General features: G+C 35.2%; 3 protein-coding genes and 1 pseudogene across 3 annotated transcripts; 2 read left to right on the forward strand and 2 right to left on the reverse strand.

The window, feature by feature from the left end:
- Window positions 1-1,008: 1,008 nt before the first annotated feature.
- On the reverse strand, window positions 1,009-1,117 carry LOC113776589 (annotated as a pseudogene).
- A 564-nt stretch (window positions 1,118-1,681) lies between these two features.
- LOC113774764 (vacuolar protein sorting-associated protein 2 homolog 1) lies at window positions 1,682-4,578 on the forward strand. The gene is made up of 5 exons (XM_027319381.1): window positions 1,682-1,974; window positions 2,416-2,546; window positions 3,084-3,188; window positions 3,843-4,103; window positions 4,227-4,578. The coding sequence occupies exons 1-5, from the start codon at window positions 1,938-1,940 to the stop codon at window positions 4,362-4,364; spliced, it is 672 nt and encodes a 223-aa protein (XP_027175182.1). The 5' UTR covers window positions 1,682-1,937; the 3' UTR covers window positions 4,365-4,578.
- Window positions 4,579-4,960: 382 nt separating this feature from the next.
- LOC113775967 (RING-H2 finger protein ATL52-like) lies at window positions 4,961-6,708 on the reverse strand. Its single transcript, XM_027321030.1, has one exon. It carries the CDS (start codon window positions 6,402-6,404, stop codon window positions 5,862-5,864), a length of 543 nt encoding a protein of 180 aa, XP_027176831.1. The 5' UTR covers window positions 6,405-6,708; the 3' UTR covers window positions 4,961-5,861.
- Window positions 6,709-13,289: 6,581 nt separating this feature from the next.
- Window positions 13,290-17,401, forward strand: LOC113772922 (mechanosensitive ion channel protein 10-like). The gene is made up of 5 exons (XM_027317419.1): window positions 13,290-14,947; window positions 15,030-15,153; window positions 15,539-15,832; window positions 15,920-16,122; window positions 16,966-17,401. The coding sequence occupies exons 1-5, from the start codon at window positions 13,449-13,451 to the stop codon at window positions 17,228-17,230; spliced, it is 2,385 nt and encodes a 794-aa protein (XP_027173220.1). The 5' UTR covers window positions 13,290-13,448; the 3' UTR covers window positions 17,231-17,401.
- Window positions 17,402-22,177: the final 4,776 nt, after the last annotated feature.

Consider the following 22,177-nt stretch of genomic DNA (forward strand, 5'->3'; position numbering starts at 1 on the left):
TTCCATAGATGACAATAATAAAATATTTGTTGCGTCGACGTATGATATTGCTAGTGCATACGTTGTGTAGTCCAATTTTTTTATTTTTATTTTTTTTGTCAACACAGAAGTGTTCGGGTCAATTCTTACGGGACCCGACTAATCCCCTGCGCCTGAAGTACCCCCCTGCGCCTGAAGTACCCCGGCCCCCAAGAGCACCCTAGTATTTAGAAATTTTGTAGTCCAATTGAAAATAACAATTGTAGAAATTTTGATGCGAATAGCACACTAGTATTTAGAAGTAAATCAAAAAAATAAAAAAAGAAAAATAAAATAGGCACACGTGCACGAGAATTGGCAGGGGTGACTTACAAAAGCGTGACTGCAACGTGTGAGGAGTCAGAAATCATAAAATGGAGACAAAAGACAGAGAAGCGCACGTGACGTGACCACCTGGCTTTGCAATTTGCATATGCTACTGTTGATCAGATCTCCTGCTCCGCCCTCTATGGCAGCTTTCACGATCCAAAAATTCCCAAACAAAAAAAAAAGAGAGAAGAGAGATGATTGAAACAAAGGAGGAGGAGGCAAATGTCAGGTTTCCCTTTCCCGGCGTGACCACGATTTGATCGTCCGTTCTTGATTCTACACCCCTCACAGTTTTGACGCAGTTGACACTTGACACTACTGCTGCACCACCACTTACTATTTCTCTTTAGTAGCACTGTACTACAATTCATGGTCCCAAGTCCTAACTCCAAGTCGTGCATGTATTCAATTGTATCATTCCTCTTCCATCTTTATTATTATTGTTTTTTTTTTTATCTTTCTTAGCCTTGTTTGGATTGCATTTTTCTGAGTTTTTTTTAGAAAAAATAATGTAGTAATTTGATGTACGTGAGGTAAAAAAGTGATTGAAAAATGTGTTCACAGAAAACGTAACAATTATTCATAAGTAGATGCCCACTAAGCTAACTAATGGTCCTTTTTTAGAATTTAGTGAAATGAATATTCAAGTTCTATCACATTAACCATTTCTCTTTTTTTTTTTATGCGTGCCATCATCCCTGTGTGCAGGAAACATGCTAATCTTCTCTGTATTGTTTCCAATTTTATCGGATGTCCTTGAACGCCAGACGTTCTATCGCCCTTTTTTTTTCTCTTTTAAATAATAAAAATATATCACATTGTAGGTGATTTAAAAGATTAGAAGTGGCGAATATGAAAGTATTTCTAAGTTACTAGATGTGACAAATTGATTGATTTGTGTTATATGTGGGTACTTGCTCCATCTGCATGCATCTGTGTTTATTAGTTTGTTACCAAGTCCTTTGATTAAATTGGGTCTTGGATCATTTGATTATGTCTTTTTTGCTCAAGTGGTCATGGTTTTGCTGCTTGCAAAGGTAGTAGCAAGTGGCAATGTGAATGTTAGCTTGGGCCCAATATGGGACATGCCATCTATAGGCCCAATTCCGGCCTTGCCCTAATGTGAATACCATTAACCATCTACGCATTTCCCAATTAAGCCCGGCAATATATCCCAGTTCTCTTCTGATCCGACAATCCAACTCCAGCGACAAAAATCTTACCACTACTAAAATCCAGAGTATTAATAAAGAGGAAGTAAAAAAGTTGGAGTAGTAAAAGAAAATAAATAAAAGACAAAGGAAAAAGAAAAAAAAAACTAATCTTATCCGTGTTGATTTACTTTGCTTCTGTTATTCCCTCGCAGGCCCTATACCGCGTAAGCTTTAGATTAAAATAGAACTTCAACAAACATCTTCAATCTTCATCTTCTTATTGTTATTCTTATTCGACAACTTTTCGGGGCTTCTTCCATTAATTGATTTGGGGCAAAAAAAAAAAAAGAAAAAAACTTAGCTTAATCTTTCGATCTTATACTTATAGTGACGATATTTTTTGTGATCGGCCGGTAATTTGCCATCATCATCGTCATGAGCTTCTTATTCGGCAAGCGGAAAACTCCCGCAGGTTTCTTCTTTATTTCGATTTCAATTTCTATTTCTATTTTGTTTGTTCGTATCTTTTTATGTTAGTGATTGTTGTTGTCCTATCATTTTGTTATCTAGGTCAAGCTCAGAAAATTTGGCTTTTCTTTTTTTGTATGGATGATCGAAATTTGTTGTGTTTAAAGAAAATTTGGTTTTATATTTTAACTTTATTGTGGATGATCGAGATTCCGATCAAGAAAGGATTAGCAATTTGAATCAAGTATTGAGTTTTAGGAACGCTATGGGCCCTTTTTTTTTTTTTGTTAAAGAGAGTGAAGAAAATTTGAGCTGGAATGTACAGTTGATGATGATCCTGATTAGAATCAATTGAAACTAGGAGGATCAGTAAGCTTGCTTGTTGAACCACAGTGCAGTAGTCGAGAGTTTTGTCCTGATTGACAAATACTGTTATTGTTTTTAGAACTCCTGCGGGAGAATAAACGGATGCTGGATAAATCGATCAGAGATATAGAAAGGGAGAGACAGGGATTACAAGCACAGGAGAAGAAGCTGATCGCGGAGATAAAGAAAAGTGCTAAGCAAGGCCAAATGGTTTGTCTATCTTCTGCATCATTCGTCATAATAATACCTGTCATACAATTAGCTTCTTTGCTTGTTTCTACTCTTTTGAGTAGATTAGATTCTGAGATCCCTATCAGATATTCTACTCTCTGTTTAGGCACTATTTTATCAGTTTCTGGGTCATCTTACAGCTCTTTGGTTGTGTTGACCGCACATTGGATATTACAGGGTTTGGGGATGTTGGGCTGGGTGATAGTGCAAGTGAAGTATCTAGTGTTTGTGTAGAATTCAGAAGTTGATCTGAACAAATTTGCAGAATTTGGTGTCGTGTGTGACTTAGTTATTTGGGTAGAATTTTTTTGGTTATGACAATTTTATTATGCCTGCATTTTTATTATGGAAGTACACTTTCTTGATCAAGATGTTCTCTTTCTTCACAAATTTCTGATAATCATGGCATAATTTTAGTCCTAGTCTGCTATCCCTGAGCTGTAGTGCTGTTTTTTTCATAGGTGAAAATTTTCTTTTGATTCTCACAGTAAAATGATTTGAGGTGCTATTTTTCAGGGAGCTGTCAAAGTAATGGCAAAAGATCTTATCAGAACAAGACACCAAATTGAAAAATTCTATAAGCTCAAGTCTCAGCTCCAAGGTGTATCCCTCAGAATTCAGGTATTACATTTTTTCCAGTTACATATTGGTAGTGTTTGTCTATTGTGCTTGTTTTATTGTTGATTTAATTTATTTGTTCATTTTGTAATCTGCTCTGCCATGCTTCTCTCTCTCTCTCTCTCGCGTGCGCTCGTGTTCGCGCACACACCCACACCCACTCAACTAGAGCTAATGGGTGAAAGCTGAAAATCTGATACTGTTGCTATGTTCTCATGGGTGATTATTTGCACTTTGAGCTTATTGACTCATGAAACTTTTGGGGATATACTATCATGATAGCTAAATAGCTACGTCTCTGCCCCTCAGTAGTTATGTTAGCTATTTTTCTGTGTAGCAGAAGTATGGTAAAGGCAAGCTGCCTTTATTCAAGTGGTTTTTAACTTGGTCTACACAGTAATTTCCTGTTATGGTGATAACTAAAGAGTTCGTCTTGGAGGAACTTGTATCTTCCTGATTAGGAAGCCATGGATTATTCTTTTCTGATTCCATAGCACACATGACCCTGCTGAAAATTTTATTGTTTTATTCTGTTAGTTTTCATGAGAAGTTATGCAAAAGTTGATTTGCATTGACAGTGCAGACACCTCGAGTTTCTGCTTGTTAAGTTTGATATTGGATATCTTTCCTCAAAATAACTGCAATTGTACCTCTCAGACCTTAAAATCAACCCAAGCAATGGGAGAGGCAATGAAAGGTGTTACGAAGGCAATGGGGCAGATGAATAGGCAGATGAACTTGCCATCATTACAGAGAATAATGCAGGAATTTGAGAGACAGAATGAAAAGATGGAAATGGTGAGTGAGGTGATGGGCGATGCTATTGATGAGGCTTTGGAAGGGGATGAGGAAGAAGAAGAAACAGAAGAATTGGTGAGCCAAGTCCTTGATGAGATTGGTATCGACATCAATTCCGAGGTAATTTGTGTTATCTCTTCTCCTCTTCTCTTCTCTTCTCATTCAGATCTTATGAACTCACATGCGCCAACTTGCCTTATGAAGAAGATTTATATATGTTTGTTGTTTTCCAACCAATGCCAGCTCGTGAATGCACCTTCATCAGCTGTGGCTGCCCCAGCTGCAAAGACTAAAGTTCCACAAGCTGAGGCAACTGGAAATGATGACAGTGGCATAGATAGTGACTTACAGGCCAGGTTAGACAACTTGAGAAGGATGTGATTACTTGTAAAAGTTCTGGAAGATGAGATGATCTGTGGCCTTGTAACATTTGTGAAGATATTGCAAACTATTCTGGCAAAGATTGATATAACGATAAAGGATTTTCTCCGCCAATATTTATCTTCTCCATGTAATTAGTTCTGGAGTGAAACCGTGAACCTATCTTTTATCTGAGTTCCTTATACAGACGAGAGATATATTATTGTTTTGCATAGTTTTTTGTCACCGACTTGGAATTTCAGCAGCCACGGGAATCACCTCTGTTTTGCTTGTCTCGCCCGACTTCAACCACAGTAATTTTCTTCTTGTTTATTCTGTTCTCTTCCCCTCCCCCCCACATAACTTCCATGGTCTATTAGGTATAACATTTTGCACGGGCCTAAAAAGATTTGGCACGGATCGCCTGCTAATAGAGAACAACCTCGTTAGGCGAGAGTACGTGTTTTGGAAGAGAAATAAAACCAAAGAGGAACCTCGATGGGATATGATGCTAAGCCAACCCGTCTTGTATCAGTTGTTTCATATAGACGGGATAAAAAAAAAAAGATGTTTACAGACATAACTTGTCTTTTTGTTTCTGTAGACTATAATAAAAGAAAATAGAATTGTACAAAATGCTCAGAGGGAATGGATGGAACAAGAAGAAACAGTGTCCGGAAAATACAGAACGAGCACTACAGAAACAGCAACAATCCAGGAGCAAGAAGCAGAAGGAACAGTAATTCTGAGAATTGCGACGCAAAGCCAGCAAAGGCAATCCATGCTTGGAATTGGAGTAACAGCCATGATTGATTAACCCAAACATAACAATTGCAAGCTGGGCCATGAAGGAACGAAGCTCGGGAAGCAAGAATGTTGATGAAGCTGTGGCGATCAAACTGGTAATGTGCGGGGCAGTGTAACAGCAATGGAGAAGAATCAAAATACAAATGCAGAACAAGGAACTCTTGAAACAGTTAATATCTCGGAGAGCTCTGGATAGCAAGATGGCAACTCTAATGGAGGATATACAAAGCTTAAACTTGTTGTTTCAAATGTGCTCTTCTTGTTTAGACTGTGAAAACAGGAATGACATTAGCGAGCAGATCAACTCTTATGCCACAAGTTATACAGCATTATTTGAGCCTTTGCTCGCTACAGTAAAGCTCTTACCAACGTTTTAGTAAAAAAAAAAAAAAGACGCATTAATTTATGCCTGTTACACTTTTGATCGATTCATCTTCTCTCTGTTTCTCCCATATGTATACCGAGCCGAGCTAAAGCAGCCACCTTTACGAGTTTTACTGTTTACCAACGAGATGGGAAGAATTGGGTTCTATATTTCCTTGTCAATTTCATCTTTCTCCATCGGGGTCCACATTAACCTTGAGTTGTCAAAGGCCAAAATTTTCCATAATTGCAGGCGTTCATGCACAGACTAAAATGTCATATGCCGACAAAAATGCAGAATACAACTACGGGCCAATTTGACAGGACGGTAATTCCAGAGAAACATAATTACACGGGGATCCTACTGGAGATTTGCAATCCTTCTCTGGATTGCCCTGCCCGCCTTGTAGGTTCGTTGAGAACCCGGTTCAGGACTGGCGGATCCACCGGAGAACGGCAAAGAGGACAGTCCAGATGAGAGTACAGCCACATATCTATACAAGAAGCATGAAACGAGTGTTTGCACCTTGGAAGCTGCCTCAATTCTTCATCCTCTTCATACACAGATAAGCAAACTGCACATTCGTACTGGCTATAGTGAGCTTCATCTCTTGATGACCCTCCTTTCTTGTACTTGAAACTGGAAATCAAGTTCACATGAAGGCTATCCAAGCTCTGACTTGATGCTGAAGCAGCCTCGAACCGCAACGGAGCAGCCATGCCTTGACGTGGCCTGTCTGCCTGACTCTGAGAGCACCATCTCAGGATGATCAAGTTGTATACTGCAAGAATTAGAGCTGCTGTCCCGACAACCACCATTCCATAATATAACAAAGGCATATTGTTTGATGTTGTTGGGGGTGGTGAGTAGGGGATTGGAGAGTTTCCCATGGCTCTATCAAAATGATTTAGGCTAGCGGAGGGTTAAAGTTTACAGTGTATGAACTAATTAGTAAAGAATATACAAAACTCTTATCTAAATTTTTTATTGTTTTGTATGATAGAAATATAGCCTTTAAAACCGTGCCAGGTAAGGAGTATAGACATGGAAGGATTTGCCTGTGAATTGCGATTGGTTGTTCAGGATGCAGAGAATGACAAAGCAGCGTACATCAGAAAGCAGTGGATAAAACTGGAATTTTGATTAGTTTTTGGTGTGTTTCTTGTGGAGAGTAAAAGAAAATTGATCAAAAGATTCTTCTAGTTTTGCGGTCAAAATTTTGCTGTGTCCAAATCCGCACGGAAATCTGTGGTTCCACAGCAAATAAACCATAAAAATTGACACAGATTCTGTCGCTTCAACCTTCCCGTTTTAACAGCCTTATAGCAAAGAAGGCTGGCTTTAATGAATTCTTATGTGGAACACTGCGAAATGTAGTCCGACTCTCCGGTAGATTCCTTCGCGAGTAGAGAATCCGTTTTCCATGGCAATATATACCATGTCAATAGTCAAAGTGAAGGCAGTTCAAGTAAGACTTTCTGTTCACTACCATAAAACACTAAAGGCTAGTAGTAGTATTGTTTAGTTGTGGACCACTTGCTGGATAATGTCGACCATAAGAACAGGCTCACGTCGTCATCAAAATGAAGCTATCCTTCCAGCCCTTCTACTTTGGCACTTCAATTCACCAAACCTTATCAGGTTCAAATTTCCAACCTAGTACTAATGTATTAAATAAAAAGAAAATGGAAAATGATTATGGTAATTATAGTCTTCACCTTATATATTATTGTTAGATCAAGTTTTGTTTCAATACAACCGCTAGAGTAGGTTCGTTGGTTAGAAAAGTGCTCATAGAATCTTTCTAATCTGATAATGTTATAATTTTCAGCACAATAAAAGCGATATATATCACAAAAATGATAGGTGTATCCATATTTAAATAATAAGGTGATAAAATTTTAAACAATTTTAATGTCTCAGATATAAAAATAAGTTTAAAATTAGTATTAATGTAGCATAGTCTTACAAATCTATAATATATTTATCCGTAATTTTAGATTCGTAAATTTCAAATATATTCATATTGTTCACGTACAAAAATGTATGCGTAACACGTATTTTTATTCCTAACTTTTCATCGGACTTTTGAAAAAAAAAAATCATATAATATGTATATGTATAATATCTCGTCTGACAAAAATTTGGTAAACCCGATCTACGGACCCACTCATAGACGGAGAGATCTACAATCTGCCACGTGGACACTATGAATTAAATGGCGAGAAGCTGTCTCTATTCTCTTTTTGACCTTTTCCTCTCTCTTTCCCCAACGCTTTCTTCCCCAAACTTCTGGTGAAGATCTCTGAACACTCTCAACGTGCTCTTTTTTTGTTTTCTATTAAATTCTGTACTTTTTTTCGTACCTCTTTTAATTTATGGATAGATTTTGGTTTTCTTTGAAACTTTACGTAGCTTTTACCAAAAAAAAAAAAAAATTAATAAACTTTAAGTTTTGCAAGAAAAAGGGCAGACAACTAGGAGGAGAAGATGGCGGCGACACGGTCCGATGAAGATTCAACGGACAACTACTTCCATGGGAGAAATTTCTTCAGTCTATTAAAACAAAAGAATAGGATATTAGGGAGTTTGTGAGAGAACTGCTCTACTAATAAATGGGTGGAAATCTCTCTCTGTAGATGCTGCCGCTTGCTCCTCCAATGCAATCGGTGTTCGATGGCGGCGGAGGAAAGGGGATGGAGAGGAAGTTTTGAAAGAAGTGAAGTAAAGCCTAGCGGTCTTGGGATTTATCTGGTGACTGACTGGAAAGAGAGCAGCAGCAGAATGATGCTGGCGGCGAAACCGGTGGATGGATTTAAGCTGTTGAAGTTTGGGGTAGAAGGCAAAATTGGTAGTAAAAGAATTAACTGTGCTTTTGTCCTGGAGCAGGAAGAAACAAATTCTCAATTATTAATTCATACAGTGTAAATGTGACGGGTTGTCTCGGTCTACGGGCGGGACCGTGAATCGGGTCTACCGAAGTTTTTTGTTCCGTCGGTAGACGAAATTTTGTCGTCTTGTGAAGCGAGGATGATGAAGTGGTCCCTCCACATCTTAAACCAAGCCGCCGGTTTAATTACTTGGATATACTCGTGAAAATCACCGGGGACATTATTGCTAGTGCACAACTGCACAGCGCAAAATCCAGGACGACAATCGTATTAGTACTAGTAGTAGTATTTCCTGTTCTTATGCACTTTTACGAAATTAAAAGAAGTTTATACCAAATTAACAAGGAATCTTTTTCAAACAAAGCACCACAGACTATATATTGAGGTGATTTGGGAGACTATTTATTGCTCTTACTCTCCTTTGTTTTCTTTTTTCTCTTTTTTATAATGATTTGTTAAATTTAATGCATTATTTCCTTTCATGGAGATGTTACATTTAGTACTTCATGCAGGTTATTTTTGTCATTATACAGAATAAGAAAAATAGGTGTAAGGTTTTTTTAAAATTTGGAGGGTATTGCCTGCAATTGTTATAAACCTCACCAACTGCAATTATCCCTTATTTCTTCTACATTTTTTTAGTACTATCCTCTTAGAATTCTGTTAAGAAAATTCCGAACCTTGAGTTCAATTCCATCTATTATGTGTTGACGTTGATTTGTGACAGCTGGTGAACTGTTGTCAATGGTTGCAAGCAAGCCACCTGGTTTACGATGAAGAAGCCTGGAAAACAGTAATTGGACTGATGGTGGTGAAAATGAGAATGCGCTAATTTGATGCTGACTTCTTAGACGACCATTGTTCGTCCTGCTTTGAGACAATCGTCGTTCGTCCTACTTTGAGCAGTCTGAAGGACTTAAAATTCGTATCAAAAGTGATTGATTAAGAAGATACTGATAAAAAAAAACTAACTTGTGAGTGAAAGTTACTGTATTGCTTAAAAGAAACATGAAGTTCGCAGCACACTCATAAATATTGCTTGTAAATCTTGCTTAGAATCAATATTTTTAAATCCGGATTGGAGAGTGAACCGAAAAACCTTCCGATTCACAGTTCAATAAGTATGATCCCGCTTCACGGGTTTAATAATTTTTTAATTCATTTTAGTATTAAATATTTTGAATAAAATTAAAATATTTATTTTAAAAAATAAATACTTAATAAAATCAGTTGAACCTCCTGGTTTTTTCCAATTTTTTTGGTTCAACCGCTTTTTGACCGGTTCGATTAATTCTTTGGATTTTTAATTGAATTGGATCGGAGGCATGGCCGATTTACGGTTCAATCGATCGAACCGATCGATCCGATCCGATTTTTAAAACATTGCTTAGAATGAAAAGAGCCTTCATAACAGCTCTAATGAAATTTATATAAACTGACGTTGATTTCGCTTAAAAACATGGAATGAAGAAGGAAATACTTGCATGAAAGATGAGAATCCCAAGATTAGCTTAAAATTAGCCTAACTTCTAGCTTAAAATCTTCTAAAATTTGAAAAAGTACGGCATGACTAGTCTTTTTGTAAGTTGAATATGATTTTCATCTGATTCATCTTGTAGTATTTATACTTAGATGCTTCCCTCTAGCATCAACGATAATTGCTTCTAATAAGACCACTTTCCTCATGACATGGTTCACGTCAGTCATATTAGTTGAGTCATGGACAGTGGTAACTATCCATTCTTATGTTTTAGGATAAGATGACCACCACCCCCTAATTTGTAGGGCCGTTAAACTGATGCATGCATCATTTTGCCAATTGGTCTCATCCGGTATGAGGAGCTGACAATTATGCAAATATTATTGGTTATCAACATCGATTTCTCATGGAAACTTTGTTACTCACACATGTCAGTCTGCAATTGGTGCCACGGTCCATACATTCCTGATTGCCAATTTTCAAAGACCAGTTACCAATCAAGTCCCCTATGTGACCTTAATCTGTCACAACTGATGAATTCCTTATGATACAGCCGATTATCTCTGACTATTGATAAACTATGGGGCCTAAATAGATTCTTTAGCATAATTGGCTTCCTTTCTCCCTTTTATACCGCACATATTAGTATACGTTTATGCACACTGATGGATGCATGAATATCAGCATCACGTCGATTATTGATCGACCTCAAATGGATGCTACCGATAAATTCCTATCAGCCAATTATGATTAATTATTATCGGATGAATATCAGCCATTATGCAGATTATTAACCGGCTTTAAATGAATGCTGCCGATAAATTGTAAATATTGCACCAACATCATGGACACACAATAAGACCCATCAACTACCGTACTAAACAAGCAAATTAATAACACAAGTAGATTATTAGATCGTTGGATCGTATAATATATGAAGAGTTACGCTGCTCTTTTTGACAAGAAGTTCATAAACGACACCTAAATGGACTCCTAAATATTTTCAGCCTCAAAGTTTGTACCATTAGCTCAAAAACTTGGACCATTCGGGATGCAAAATGTAATTCAATTTTGAAGCCATATTCAAACTCGACTCTAACCCTCGTCAGAATTTCGGTAATTTTGGTTCATTTTAGTTATTTGGATTAAAATTTTTTGAAAATACTAGGAAAGAAGTTGAAAGACGGAGCCTATAAATACAACTACACACAGATGTTGAAACTTGAAAGACAAAACCTAAAATTGACATATGTAGGCCGAAGAAGAAATTCTAAAGTCCATATAGATACCTATCTCTTCCAGCCTTCCGGCCTGGGGGGAATTAGTCTGGTCAATTGACCAGGATACCCACCAGTCGACCAAAAAAAAAAGAAAAAAATATAGATACCTATCTCTTGTACTTTGAAACCACTTTTAGGCCCAAATTTCCAAACAGATAAGAAAAAAATGAACAGTCGATGGATCATATAAGAAAATGACTTGCTCCTTATCCGTCTGACAAATTTAACAAAATGAAGATTGAATTGATACTAACGACAACCATTTGCAAACCGACGAACTTGATCTGTCAAAAATTTCAAACGCAAAACGTGGATTAGTCCTAGTCAGAGAAACTTCACTGCCCGAGTCCGACTTTGAATTGGCAGCTTAACGTGTAGTAATTGTGCTTTTCGATTTTAAAAAGGATTAAAAAAAGAAAGTTAGTAGCATTTCTCTTCCGGAGAACGGGAAAGTTATAATATAAAGCCGTTGTTAAGTTTGGAAGTTACGAATTATTCTAAATCACTAATTCGTTTCCTTACTATTGTTTCTCATTATCATAAGTTTTGTTTTAGGTACTGCATGCATTAATGGTACTCTCCCACGCCATGAATTTCAAAGCATGCAACTGCTCCCAAAAAAAGAAGATAAAAAGGAATCATTTGCAATAATGATGAGATATTTTGCTAAGAAAAGATAAAAACAAGAAGGGAAGCCGGACACAGAAAAAGTTTTTGAAGATAAAAGAAAAGAGCCAAAAAAAAAAGTCCATTTGCATTTCTATTATCCCTCTGCAAATTTCCTAAGCATGACCAATTTTCTCTTATTTAAGCCCGCCATTAGTTACCTGCTACTGAAGTCGTTGGGTTAGATGGAGTCATTCAGAAGGGAAAATTGCAGAAACCTCTCTGAGGTTTCTAACACTAGCACTCACCTCCTCTGTGATTTAAGAAATAGCATTGACCTCTCTTGAACTTGCTGATTCTTTGCATATTCTGTCCAGACTAAAAAAAGTGCCATTAAAATATTATTTTAGAGAGTGAGATGAGAAATTTGTGCTAGATGTGCACTTTGTGCTACATACCAAGTACTATTAGCAAAGGAATGAAAAAATACTACAAATCAATTAATAATTAATAAACTTTAAGGGTTGTAGTTTATGGGTAAATGGGCATTACCTATTCAAAGTATCAGCTCTTTATGAGTATTTTACTCTCAAACATTTAATTTATGATAAATACATCAATGTTTGTAAGTAAAATTTAAAAAGTGTTATAGTAATATTATTACAAAAAGAGAACCGGTAGGTTATCTATTTAATATAAATTAAATATTTTTAAAAAAAGAAATGCCTCATAAAGTATTAATTCTTTATGACTTTTCTCCATTACATGAACAAAGTATTGGCTCTTTATAGGTATTTTATTCTGAATTATTTAATTTATATTAAATATATAAATATTTGTAATTAAAATTGAAAAAATGTTACACTAATATTTTTAAGAAAGGGAAATTGGTAGGTTTTGTATTTGACAAAAATTAAATGTGTGAAAGTAAAAAAAAAAAAAAGAAATTACCTATAACATACCAGTTCTTTATGAGTTCCCTCTATTACAGGAACAAAGTACCAACTATTTATGGGCATTTTATTTTGAATCATTTAATTTATGTTAAATACATAATTATTTGTAAGTAAAATTTAAAAAGTGTTACACTAATATTTTTACAAAAAGGAAACTAGTAAGTTTTGTATTTAACAAAAATTAAATATGTGAAAGTAACACTTACAGGTGGTTTAATTAGTTTAATTAGTTACTTAATTTGTTGACAAGAAACAAGGTTTCTTTTGCAAAATTTGTTCATTAGGTTTCTCCAAATAATCAGGGTATAAAAGTAAATTTTCACAACCTTTCGTTAGCAAATCTGGCACAAATTTCTCATCTCATTCCTTAAAATAATTTTTTAATAGCACTTTTTCTAGCCTAGACTGAATATGCAAATAATCAGTAAATTCAATGGAAGTCAGTGCTATTTCTTAAACTACAGAGGAGATGATGAGTGCTAGTGTTAGAAACCTCGGGGGTTTCTGCAATTATCCCCATTCAGAATGACCAATCATGATCATGAGGCAGACCCTCACCGAAGCATGTCCAAAACTGGGCATCCTTTTAGTTTTCCATGTTTACATCGTCAACAAACAACTGAAATAACTGCTGATTGATTCAGTAATTGGGTGTTGCTAAATCTGGTGCTCGGGAGTTTCATTTGATTACAGCAGCACATTAGATACTGTTGGCTATTTAATGGAAGGTGGAGCAGTCTTGAAACAGAAAGGAGGGACAGATGAGGTTGTACTAATGATTCCAAATCCCCAACAAACTTCAAAATCGACCAAACAGATTGGTGGGTTGAACGGAAATACTACAACTCCTACAATTCTTGAATCTACTACTTCATTCTATTCTTACTCTGCAATGGAGCAAGGAAATGTCCAGTCAACAACCGTACAAATGAGCACTTCTTCTTCTTCTCCAGCAACGGGCAGGTTGAGTAGTCCAGTGCTGAATCCACCATCAACATCAAACCAACCTCCATCTGAAACAAGTACCGGTAGTATTAGTATTCGGAGGCGGCCATTAGCCCAGTTTCGATGCCCCAAGCCTAAGTCAAGACTAGTGGAGCCGCCACAGCCTCCCAAAGTGAAGCTTATTGAGGACGCTAACATACAACCACCTGCACCTACGACAACCTCGCCTTACAGGAGCCCGATACGAAGGACTAGTACTCCCAACACTCCGAAGACTACAGGTTCAATTACCCCGAAAACTCCATTAATGGCATCGCCAGGATATCATGAAGATCAAGAGGATGATGATGATGATGATGGTGGTGGAGTTTACCAGCCTGGGTATATCCCGGATCAGTTTGAAAAGAAAAGACATAGTAAAAAAGTGGAATTTATCATTTTAATTGAATGGATTGCATTGTTTAGCATATTGGGTTTTTTGATTGTTAGCTTAACTGTAGATAAATTGAGTAGTTTGTACGTTTCGGGATTGCGCATATGGAGATGGTGTGTGTTGGTATTGGTGTTTTTCTGTGGGCATTTGGTTACTCAATGGTTTACTGAGTTGTTAGTGTTTGTGATTGAAAGGAATTATTTGCTTAAGAACAAGGTTTTATATTTTCTTTATAGTTTGAGGAAGAGTTTTCGAGTATCGCTTTGGTTGGGCTTGGTTCTGATAGCTTGGGCATTGTTGATTAATAGAGGGGTCAAGCGGTCAAGGCATACTATGAGAGTACTGAATCATATTACAAGGGCTCTTGCATCTAGTCTTATTGGATCAGTTATGTGGATGGTAAAGACTTTCCTAGTAAAGCTATTAGCTTCTTCATATCATGTCCAGGCATTCTTTGATAAGATTCAAGAATCCATTTTTCATCAGTATGTTCTTCAGACCCTTTCAGGCCCTGCATTGATGGAAAATGCTGATACAGCTGGACGGTTCAGGAATAGCGGGAGGTTGAGCTTCAAGTACTCAATGAAAGGGAAACAAAAGGGGAAAGGGGATGAGGTGGTTAATGTGGATAAACTTTACAATCTGACACGAGAGAAGATTTCTTCTTTCACAATGAATGGGTTAGTGCAAGTAATAAGGACTTCAGGATTATCAACTATTTCTGATGTGCTTGAGCGGAGCGATGATGACGAAGAGGTTCCACAGAAGGAGATTGTAAGTGAGGTTGAAGCAAAGGCTGCTGCTAGAGATATTTTTAAGAAAGTAGCCAAGTCTGGCAACAGGTAAGATAAAATGCCTTGTATTTAGATTCTTCAATTTTGGTTGACACTGATTGTTGCGTAAAATCTTTTCATCTCGGCCAAGGTATATTGATGAAGGAGATCTTTTGCGGTTTTTTCCACCTGAGGAAGTTGGTAATGTGCTTCCACTATTCGAAGGAACTGCACAAACTGGACAGATCATGAAAGCATCCTTCAAGAGTTGGGTGGTGAGATCTGTCTTTACTTATAAATTTCAAATTGATTCGTGGACTCACAGAAAAGTACTTATATAGTTACTAAACGCGGTTCATTCTTGCATTCTATCATGAATTCTTCAATAACATCAGCTTGACTAGTTGACAGGTCACGGAAGTTGAGCTCTAATACTCATTTTATGTTTCTGAGATTTTTCAAATAAAAGCATTTTGCAGATTTTGAGTGGTTGGTTTTGAACATTTACTTGGAAAACTAACTTTAGACTGCAAAATAGGGATTTACTAACTTGTTCAAGAACACAAATATAACAGATGTATGAATACGGAGAATGTTGAACAGACTGTTTATGGAAGTGTTTTTATTTTCAGTTCTGATAAAAGTGGTGATTGGTCACAGGTAAAGGTCTACAATGAACGGAAATATCTAGCACATTCTCTGAATGATGCCAAAACAGCTGTTGAAGAGCTTAACAAGATCTCTTCTGCAATTATTTTAGTAGTCATCATTATAGTGTGGTTGCTGTTGATGGGATTTGCTACAACTAAAGTGTTGGTCTTCATTTCATCTCAACTTCTACTGGTGGTCTTCATGTTTGGCAACACAGCCAAAACGGTATTTGAAGCAATGGTCTTCGTATTTGGAACCCACCCGTTTGATGTTGGCGATAGATGCGTTGTCGATGGGGTGCAGGTGATCCCTTATCCCAAAGTGCATATCCTTTATTTTCTATTCCACTTCTTCTTCCTAGTGTACCCTAACCCCGTTGAACTTCTCCAGATGATTGTTGAAGAGATGAACATTTTGACAACAATCTTCTTGAGATATGACAATCAGATGATATACTATCCAAATAGCATTCTTGCTACTAAACCAATCACCAACTTTAATAGAAGTCCACCGTTGGGTGATTCTGTGGAGTTTTCTGTCGATTTTTCCACTTCAGTCGAGAGCATAGCAGCTCTAAAGGCCAAACTAAAAGGGTATGTCTCTACCTCTTATATTTCATCAGTCATCAGAAAGAAATGATAACTATATTTAGTTGCCGCCTTCTCATTTTTTTCTGAGAATTTCCTGCCCTGCCCTTCCCTTCTTCTCTTTGTTTTATGGGTGTTGGCTGATGCCAATTTGTGTTGAGAAGGCTTCAGGGGCAGAAAGGAATAATACAGTCTATTAGGAGCTTCTGAATTTTAGTGTATTCAAGTTTAAGTTCATTTTCCAAATTAGCCTCCCAGTTAAGCATGGTAATAGCCAGCTTTCAATTCATTAGTCCGTTAGGATTTGAGGTTTCACAAGAACTCGATATCTGCTGATACAGGATGATACTTTCCATGAAAGATGTTCGCAATTCACCTGTGTTTCGGATTGATTTCCGCAACTGTAATAGTGTCATCTGTTTCTTCAGCTTTTCATTATTGTTTCGCACGCCAAGCTTCATGTAATGACTTTGGACAGTTCAACTTCAATTTTCCTTTCTAGTTCCATCCTGCAGCTGTTCTTTTCTAGTTCCAACACACACTCGACGAGATTGATTTCGGCAAAAGAACCAACTGGATACACAGAACTCCCCCTGCTTTTCTAGTTTCTGCTGTAGTACAAGTAAACCTTGCTCTGTAATGCAAATTGCATTGGCAACCAGAAATTGAGGCTACAAATTAGTAGTTCCTTTCGCTGTCTTTATGGAAAAGAAATTTACTTAGTCTGACTATTGCTGCCCAGCCCTTTTACATTTCATTTCTGGAGCCCAAATGAAAAGGAAGGAAACTTCCATAATTGGTTGTAGATGTAGTGTTTTAATGGACAAGGTGCTTTGTGGTGTGTTTCAGGTATTTGGAGAGCAAGCCTGAACAGTGGCAGCCTAGCCACAGCGTCCAGATCAAGGAAATTGAGGATGTGAACAAGCTCAAGATGGCTCTCTACGTTACTCATGCCATAAACTCATCATCATCGCAGAGAAGCAGCCACAGATCTGATCTAGTCCTTGAGCTGAAGAAAATTTTTGAAGTTCTTCAAATCAATTATCATCTACTTCCTCAAGAAGTGCATGTCAGATATGTTGGATCAGAGTTTCCTCCATCTAACACCTATTGAACGATGATATATTCTTCTTCAACATTCATTCTTTAAAACTATAGCAACAAAGTTGCTCGTGGCATTATTAGCATTTGGAATCATACAAACGCCCTATTTTGGAGGGGTTTTTTTTTGGAAGAAAAATAATACTGTAGCCATATGTACGAACGAGATAAAAATATACCAATTACTCAATACGTCAAGAAAATATTTCAAAAAAAATTTCCCCAAAAATTCACAAATTTTTTCGTTTTGAGAATGCAGTAGGTTTGCCAAATCCTTCAAAGAGTAAAGGTCATGCATGGCTCTGGTTTAGTATGAATGGATTTGTCATCCAATGGAAAAGATCAAGAATCCATTATTATTATTTGGGTTATTATCCAATTCAGACAATTATTCACCTTTGTTTTCTTCCGGGTTCTGCTTTAATAATTGCCTAAAACTAAAAGGCTTGATCTAATCTCTCTTTCACAACCTTAGAAAATGAAATAAAAGTGAACGGGACAGCACCAAGCATTGGGAAGCATGGTCGGTCAGAGCAGCGTAACAATGCCCTGTAATTATTGGCAATTACCCAAAAACGTGCACTATTCTTCCAAAACTGTTTTGGATTCTTGTTTTTAGGCCTGTTTTTGAAAAACTGTTTTTCACAATCCAAATGCTACAGTAAATGTGTATTTCAAAAACAACTCCAAAAACACCATATCCAAACAATATATCAAAAACAACTCCAAATACATATTTGATATGTTTATTTCAATTTGTATATTTCAATTATGTATAGGATATATATATATTATATTAATTTAAATATATTAATTTATACATATTATAAATATTTTATTATATATAAAATATATTTTTATATATTTATATAAATATTATATATTATATAAATTAAATATATTATAAATATGTTATTATACATTTATATAAATGTTATATATTATATATATTTAATATATACATAATATATATTATATATATTGAACATTTATATAAATGTACATTTAAACATAATATATATATTTATGTATATTTATAATATACATTTATATTATGTATTATATATATAATATAATACATTTATACATTTATATTTATTACATTTATACATTTATACATAATATTAATATATATTTATAATATATTAATTTATACATTTATATAATATTCATTTATAATTTATACACATTTATATTAATATACATTTATAAATCTACTTATATTATGTATTATATATAATATAATACAGTTACAATACATTTATATATTTATTTATAAATATAATATATAATAAATAAATATAATACACTTATTTATCTATATATAATATATAAATTTATTTATAAATATGATACACTTTTTTATTTATACATAATATATAAATATATTTATACATTTATAATTGTATTATAAATGCATAAATGTATATAAATATAAAAACATAAAATTTATAAATTATAATATATATTTATATTATGTATTATATATAATATAATACATTTATATTAATATACATAATATTAATTATATATTTATACATTTAAATTTATTACATTAATACATTTATACATAAATTAATATATATTTATAATATATTAATTTATACATTTATATAATATTCATTTATAATTTATACACATTTATAATAATATACATTTATAAATATATTTATATTTTGTATTATATATAATATAATACACTTCTAATACATTTATATATTTATTTATAAATATAATATATAAATAAATAAATAAATATAATACACTTATTTATTTATATATAATATATAAATTTATTTATAAATATAATACACTTACTTATTATAATAATAATATAAATATATATATAATATATAAATATATTTATTTATAAATATTTATAATTGTATTATAAATGCATAAATGTATATAAATATAAAAACATAAAAATTATAAATTATAAATTATAATATACATTTATATAATATTCATTTTTAATTTACATATTTATAGTAATATACATTTAATCATTTATAAATATATTTATATTATGTATTATATATAATGTAATACATTTATTTATAAATATATGAATATATTTATTTATAAAAGTATAAATATATTAATTTATAAATATTTATAAATGTATAATTGTATATTGTTATAAAAATATAAAAATTATACATTATAAAAATACTCAAAAATATGTTTTAAAAATACATCTAAAAATAATCCATAAAACATCTACAGTAAAAGTTTTTTATATAATTTTTAAAAAACAACCCCAAAAACAACTAATCCAAACGGACTTGTATTTGAAAAACGAAATGCTACAGTGCTGTTTTTGAAAAACAATCCCAAAAACAGTTAATCCAAACGGACCCACAGTTCTTGGCTTTACATCCACTAATATCGCCATGAAGCGAAGAGATAAAATGGCATGGCAGCACGTAATTCCAATCGGACCCATTTCTCCAATATCAGGATTTCCCATCAAATATCAATAATCTCTCCCTCTCTTCTCTTTTCTTTTCTTTTCTTTTTTGGATTGAGGGATTTGGATCGAACTGATTCAAATCATTCATCCAAATAACTATTGATTTACAAACCTATTCATCCATTCACATCAAACCCATTGATTCTGTTGAACTCTACGCTGAGGTGAAGGAATAGAGCAAAGAGTCGCCATCAGACCCAGGGAGGGACTATGGGAAAAGCAGCTGGCCTGACTTGATTACCCATCAAGTATCAATCATGTCTCCTCTTTTCTGAAATTCCAAAGCAGAGAGATTCACCCTTTTTTACTGTCATCTTTTATTTATTGTATTCTGCTCACATGCTGTCATGCATCAGCTTGGAATTTACCCCCCCACAATACAGCAAAGCCTTCACTCTTTTCTAGTTTTCGTGTTGCACGCACATGCTACTGTTTGATATCATGTTCCCTCTTTCAAGTCTTGGTTTCATGTGTGGGCGAGTCTACAAGTTTTGGATCAGTCCTGGATGAGCATAATATGATCGACAATTTCTTTTTCATTCCTTTTAAAAAGAAAGAAAAACTAGTGAATTAGTGCATCCACATTCTCTAGCTAGCTAGCTTTCTTGGGAATGATGCGTCCAGGAAACGTGCTTTGACCATAAGCCTTTGCGGGGCAGGAGTATGGACTATGGATGGATCAGGATTGCTAGCGAGGGTAAAGATGGGAAAGGCGAGGTGTTCCATGGAGGGAAAGTGAGTCAAAAAAGTTGTGGACTGGTGCATCCTTGAATGCTGCAACCATGTCGAGCACAGCCTGGCCCTGGCACTTGTGGATGAGAGCATGAGCGAGCATAAGTGGAACTGGGCTCCCGTCGGCGTGAGCAACAACCTACTTGTTTGGATCCTTTTGGGTGTCTTCGCTTTGATTTGGTCCCTCTACGTTGTGTGCGCCAGCACACCCTTGAAGAGGCTGAAGAGTGCCTGAGTCTGGATTGTCTCTCTCACTACTATTTCATGACAAATAAAAGTTATAAGTTTAGGAGAATTCGATTTCAATCGTTATTATGTGTCACAGGATGTGTCCGATCACTTGCAGATATTTTCTTATTTCATCGCGACAATTTTCACATCGACAGATCACTTACAAACATTTTATTATTTCACTAAAATAATTTTTACGTTGACAACGAATTTGAGTACACGACCTTTCATGGAAAAGAGAACCTTTCTTGTTAATCGAGCAAACTTGTATTAGCGTCTGGATTGTTACTATAAACTCCACAATCTAGTCTTACCGAATTTGTGTCATACTACTACTGCTGCTGCTGCTGCTTCATTTGATGGTATTTCTGTAAAACTTCTCAAGTGTGTTTGGATTGAGATGATTTGAGAAAAAATAATTTGTTTCACGAGTTTCAATCGTTTTTTTTATCTTTTCAATTACTTTTTTGTATGTCCCGTTACAAAAAGTGCTAGAATAATTAATCAAATAAATCATCGAAATAAACTCCTGTCTCGTGTCATTGGGCATTTGGGTTGGCTTCTCCTCCTAGCTTTGCTATCATAAATCCATTTGCCTCTCGTTTTGGTTTTGGTGGTTGTCAATCAAAAATCTACTTAAAAGCTCGAATTACAACCAAAGCTCGCGGAACAATTAGTGGAGATAAAGTAAGAAAGTTGCAATTAATTATCATTTCCTTTTAAAGTAAAACAATCAAGAGCAAAAGTTTATTAAGGAAGTGAATAATGAACATTGAACGCGGCGCTGGTACCAGACAATTTAATTTTGCAGGGCTATCCAAAAATGACTTCTTCTGCTGGAGAAAGGAAGGGATAACAAGTGCAGCAACTGTCTGATATACAAATACAAGGTTCTCACCGAATGCAAACTTCGCCACAAAATTCACAGTCACAATTTTAGTTGTTGTAACGGCAGACCCGTTTCAGCAATTCTTGAATTAAGACAATCAGCGGCTCGGGCTCTTGGCAATTTTAAAAGTTCTACACAAATTACTTGCACCATATTCGCTTAATGGGTTTCGGGTTTTAAGCAGAAGGGGGGAAAAAACTAACCGGGTTTCAAGTTTTAACTAGAAAAGAAAAAAAAAAAAAGGGGGTGTGCACATTTACTTGCAAAGTGATGAAGGAAAAAGACGGTTCCACATATCAATCTAAACCATCCATTGGGGGAAAAAAAAAGAAGAAGAAGAGTCGACCGTCAACTCTTTAACATTGGCAATTAACCGTTTCTTTTTGCGTCGTGCGACAACTACAGAAAAGAGGGCAGGTCCAACTGGATTCTTCAAGAAATCGACAGGACTGAATCATCGTCATCAGTGGAATTAAATTCGACAGGAACTGAATTCTTGAAGAATTCGACGGGAAGTGAAAGGGCGGTCTGGCCGTTCTCTATCCTTGAGATAACCATACAGGATGAGTTGATCAAATTGCCATATTTTCAAATTGGAACATCATATCATGTTCGTCGGTTTTAGCTGGGAG

The sequence above is a fragment of the Coffea eugenioides genome, chromosome 6 (assembly GCF_003713205.1).
Source record: "Coffea eugenioides isolate CCC68of chromosome 6, Ceug_1.0, whole genome shotgun sequence".
Classification (NCBI taxonomy): domain Eukaryota; kingdom Viridiplantae; phylum Streptophyta; class Magnoliopsida; order Gentianales; family Rubiaceae; genus Coffea; species Coffea eugenioides.

What these genes read in the sequence shown, in the direction of transcription:
- LOC113772922 (XM_027317419.1), top strand. Translation starts at nt 13,449, where the DNA reads ATGGAAGGTGGAGCAGTCTTGAAACAGAAAGGAGGGACAGATGAGGTT. An exon ending in GTAGCCAAGTCTGGCAACAG is followed by an intron (nt 14,948 to 15,029) that starts GTAAGATAAAAT and finishes ATCTCGGCCAAG; the next exon opens with GTATATTGATGAAGGAGATC. An exon ending in CTAAAGGCCAAACTAAAAGG is followed by an intron (nt 16,123 to 16,965) that starts GTATGTCTCTAC and finishes GGTGTGTTTCAG; the next exon opens with GTATTTGGAGAGCAAGCCTG.
- LOC113775967 (XM_027321030.1), bottom strand. Translation starts at nt 6,404, where the DNA reads ATGGGAAACTCTCCAATCCCCTACTCACCACCCCCAACAACATCAAAC.
- LOC113774764 (XM_027319381.1), top strand. Translation starts at nt 1,938, where the DNA reads ATGAGCTTCTTATTCGGCAAGCGGAAAACTCCCGCAG. An exon ending in GTGCTAAGCAAGGCCAAATG is followed by an intron (nt 2,547 to 3,083) that starts GTTTGTCTATCT and finishes GCTATTTTTCAG; the next exon opens with GGAGCTGTCAAAGTAATGGC. An exon ending in GTGTATCCCTCAGAATTCAG is followed by an intron (nt 3,189 to 3,842) that starts GTATTACATTTT and finishes TGTACCTCTCAG; the next exon opens with ACCTTAAAATCAACCCAAGC.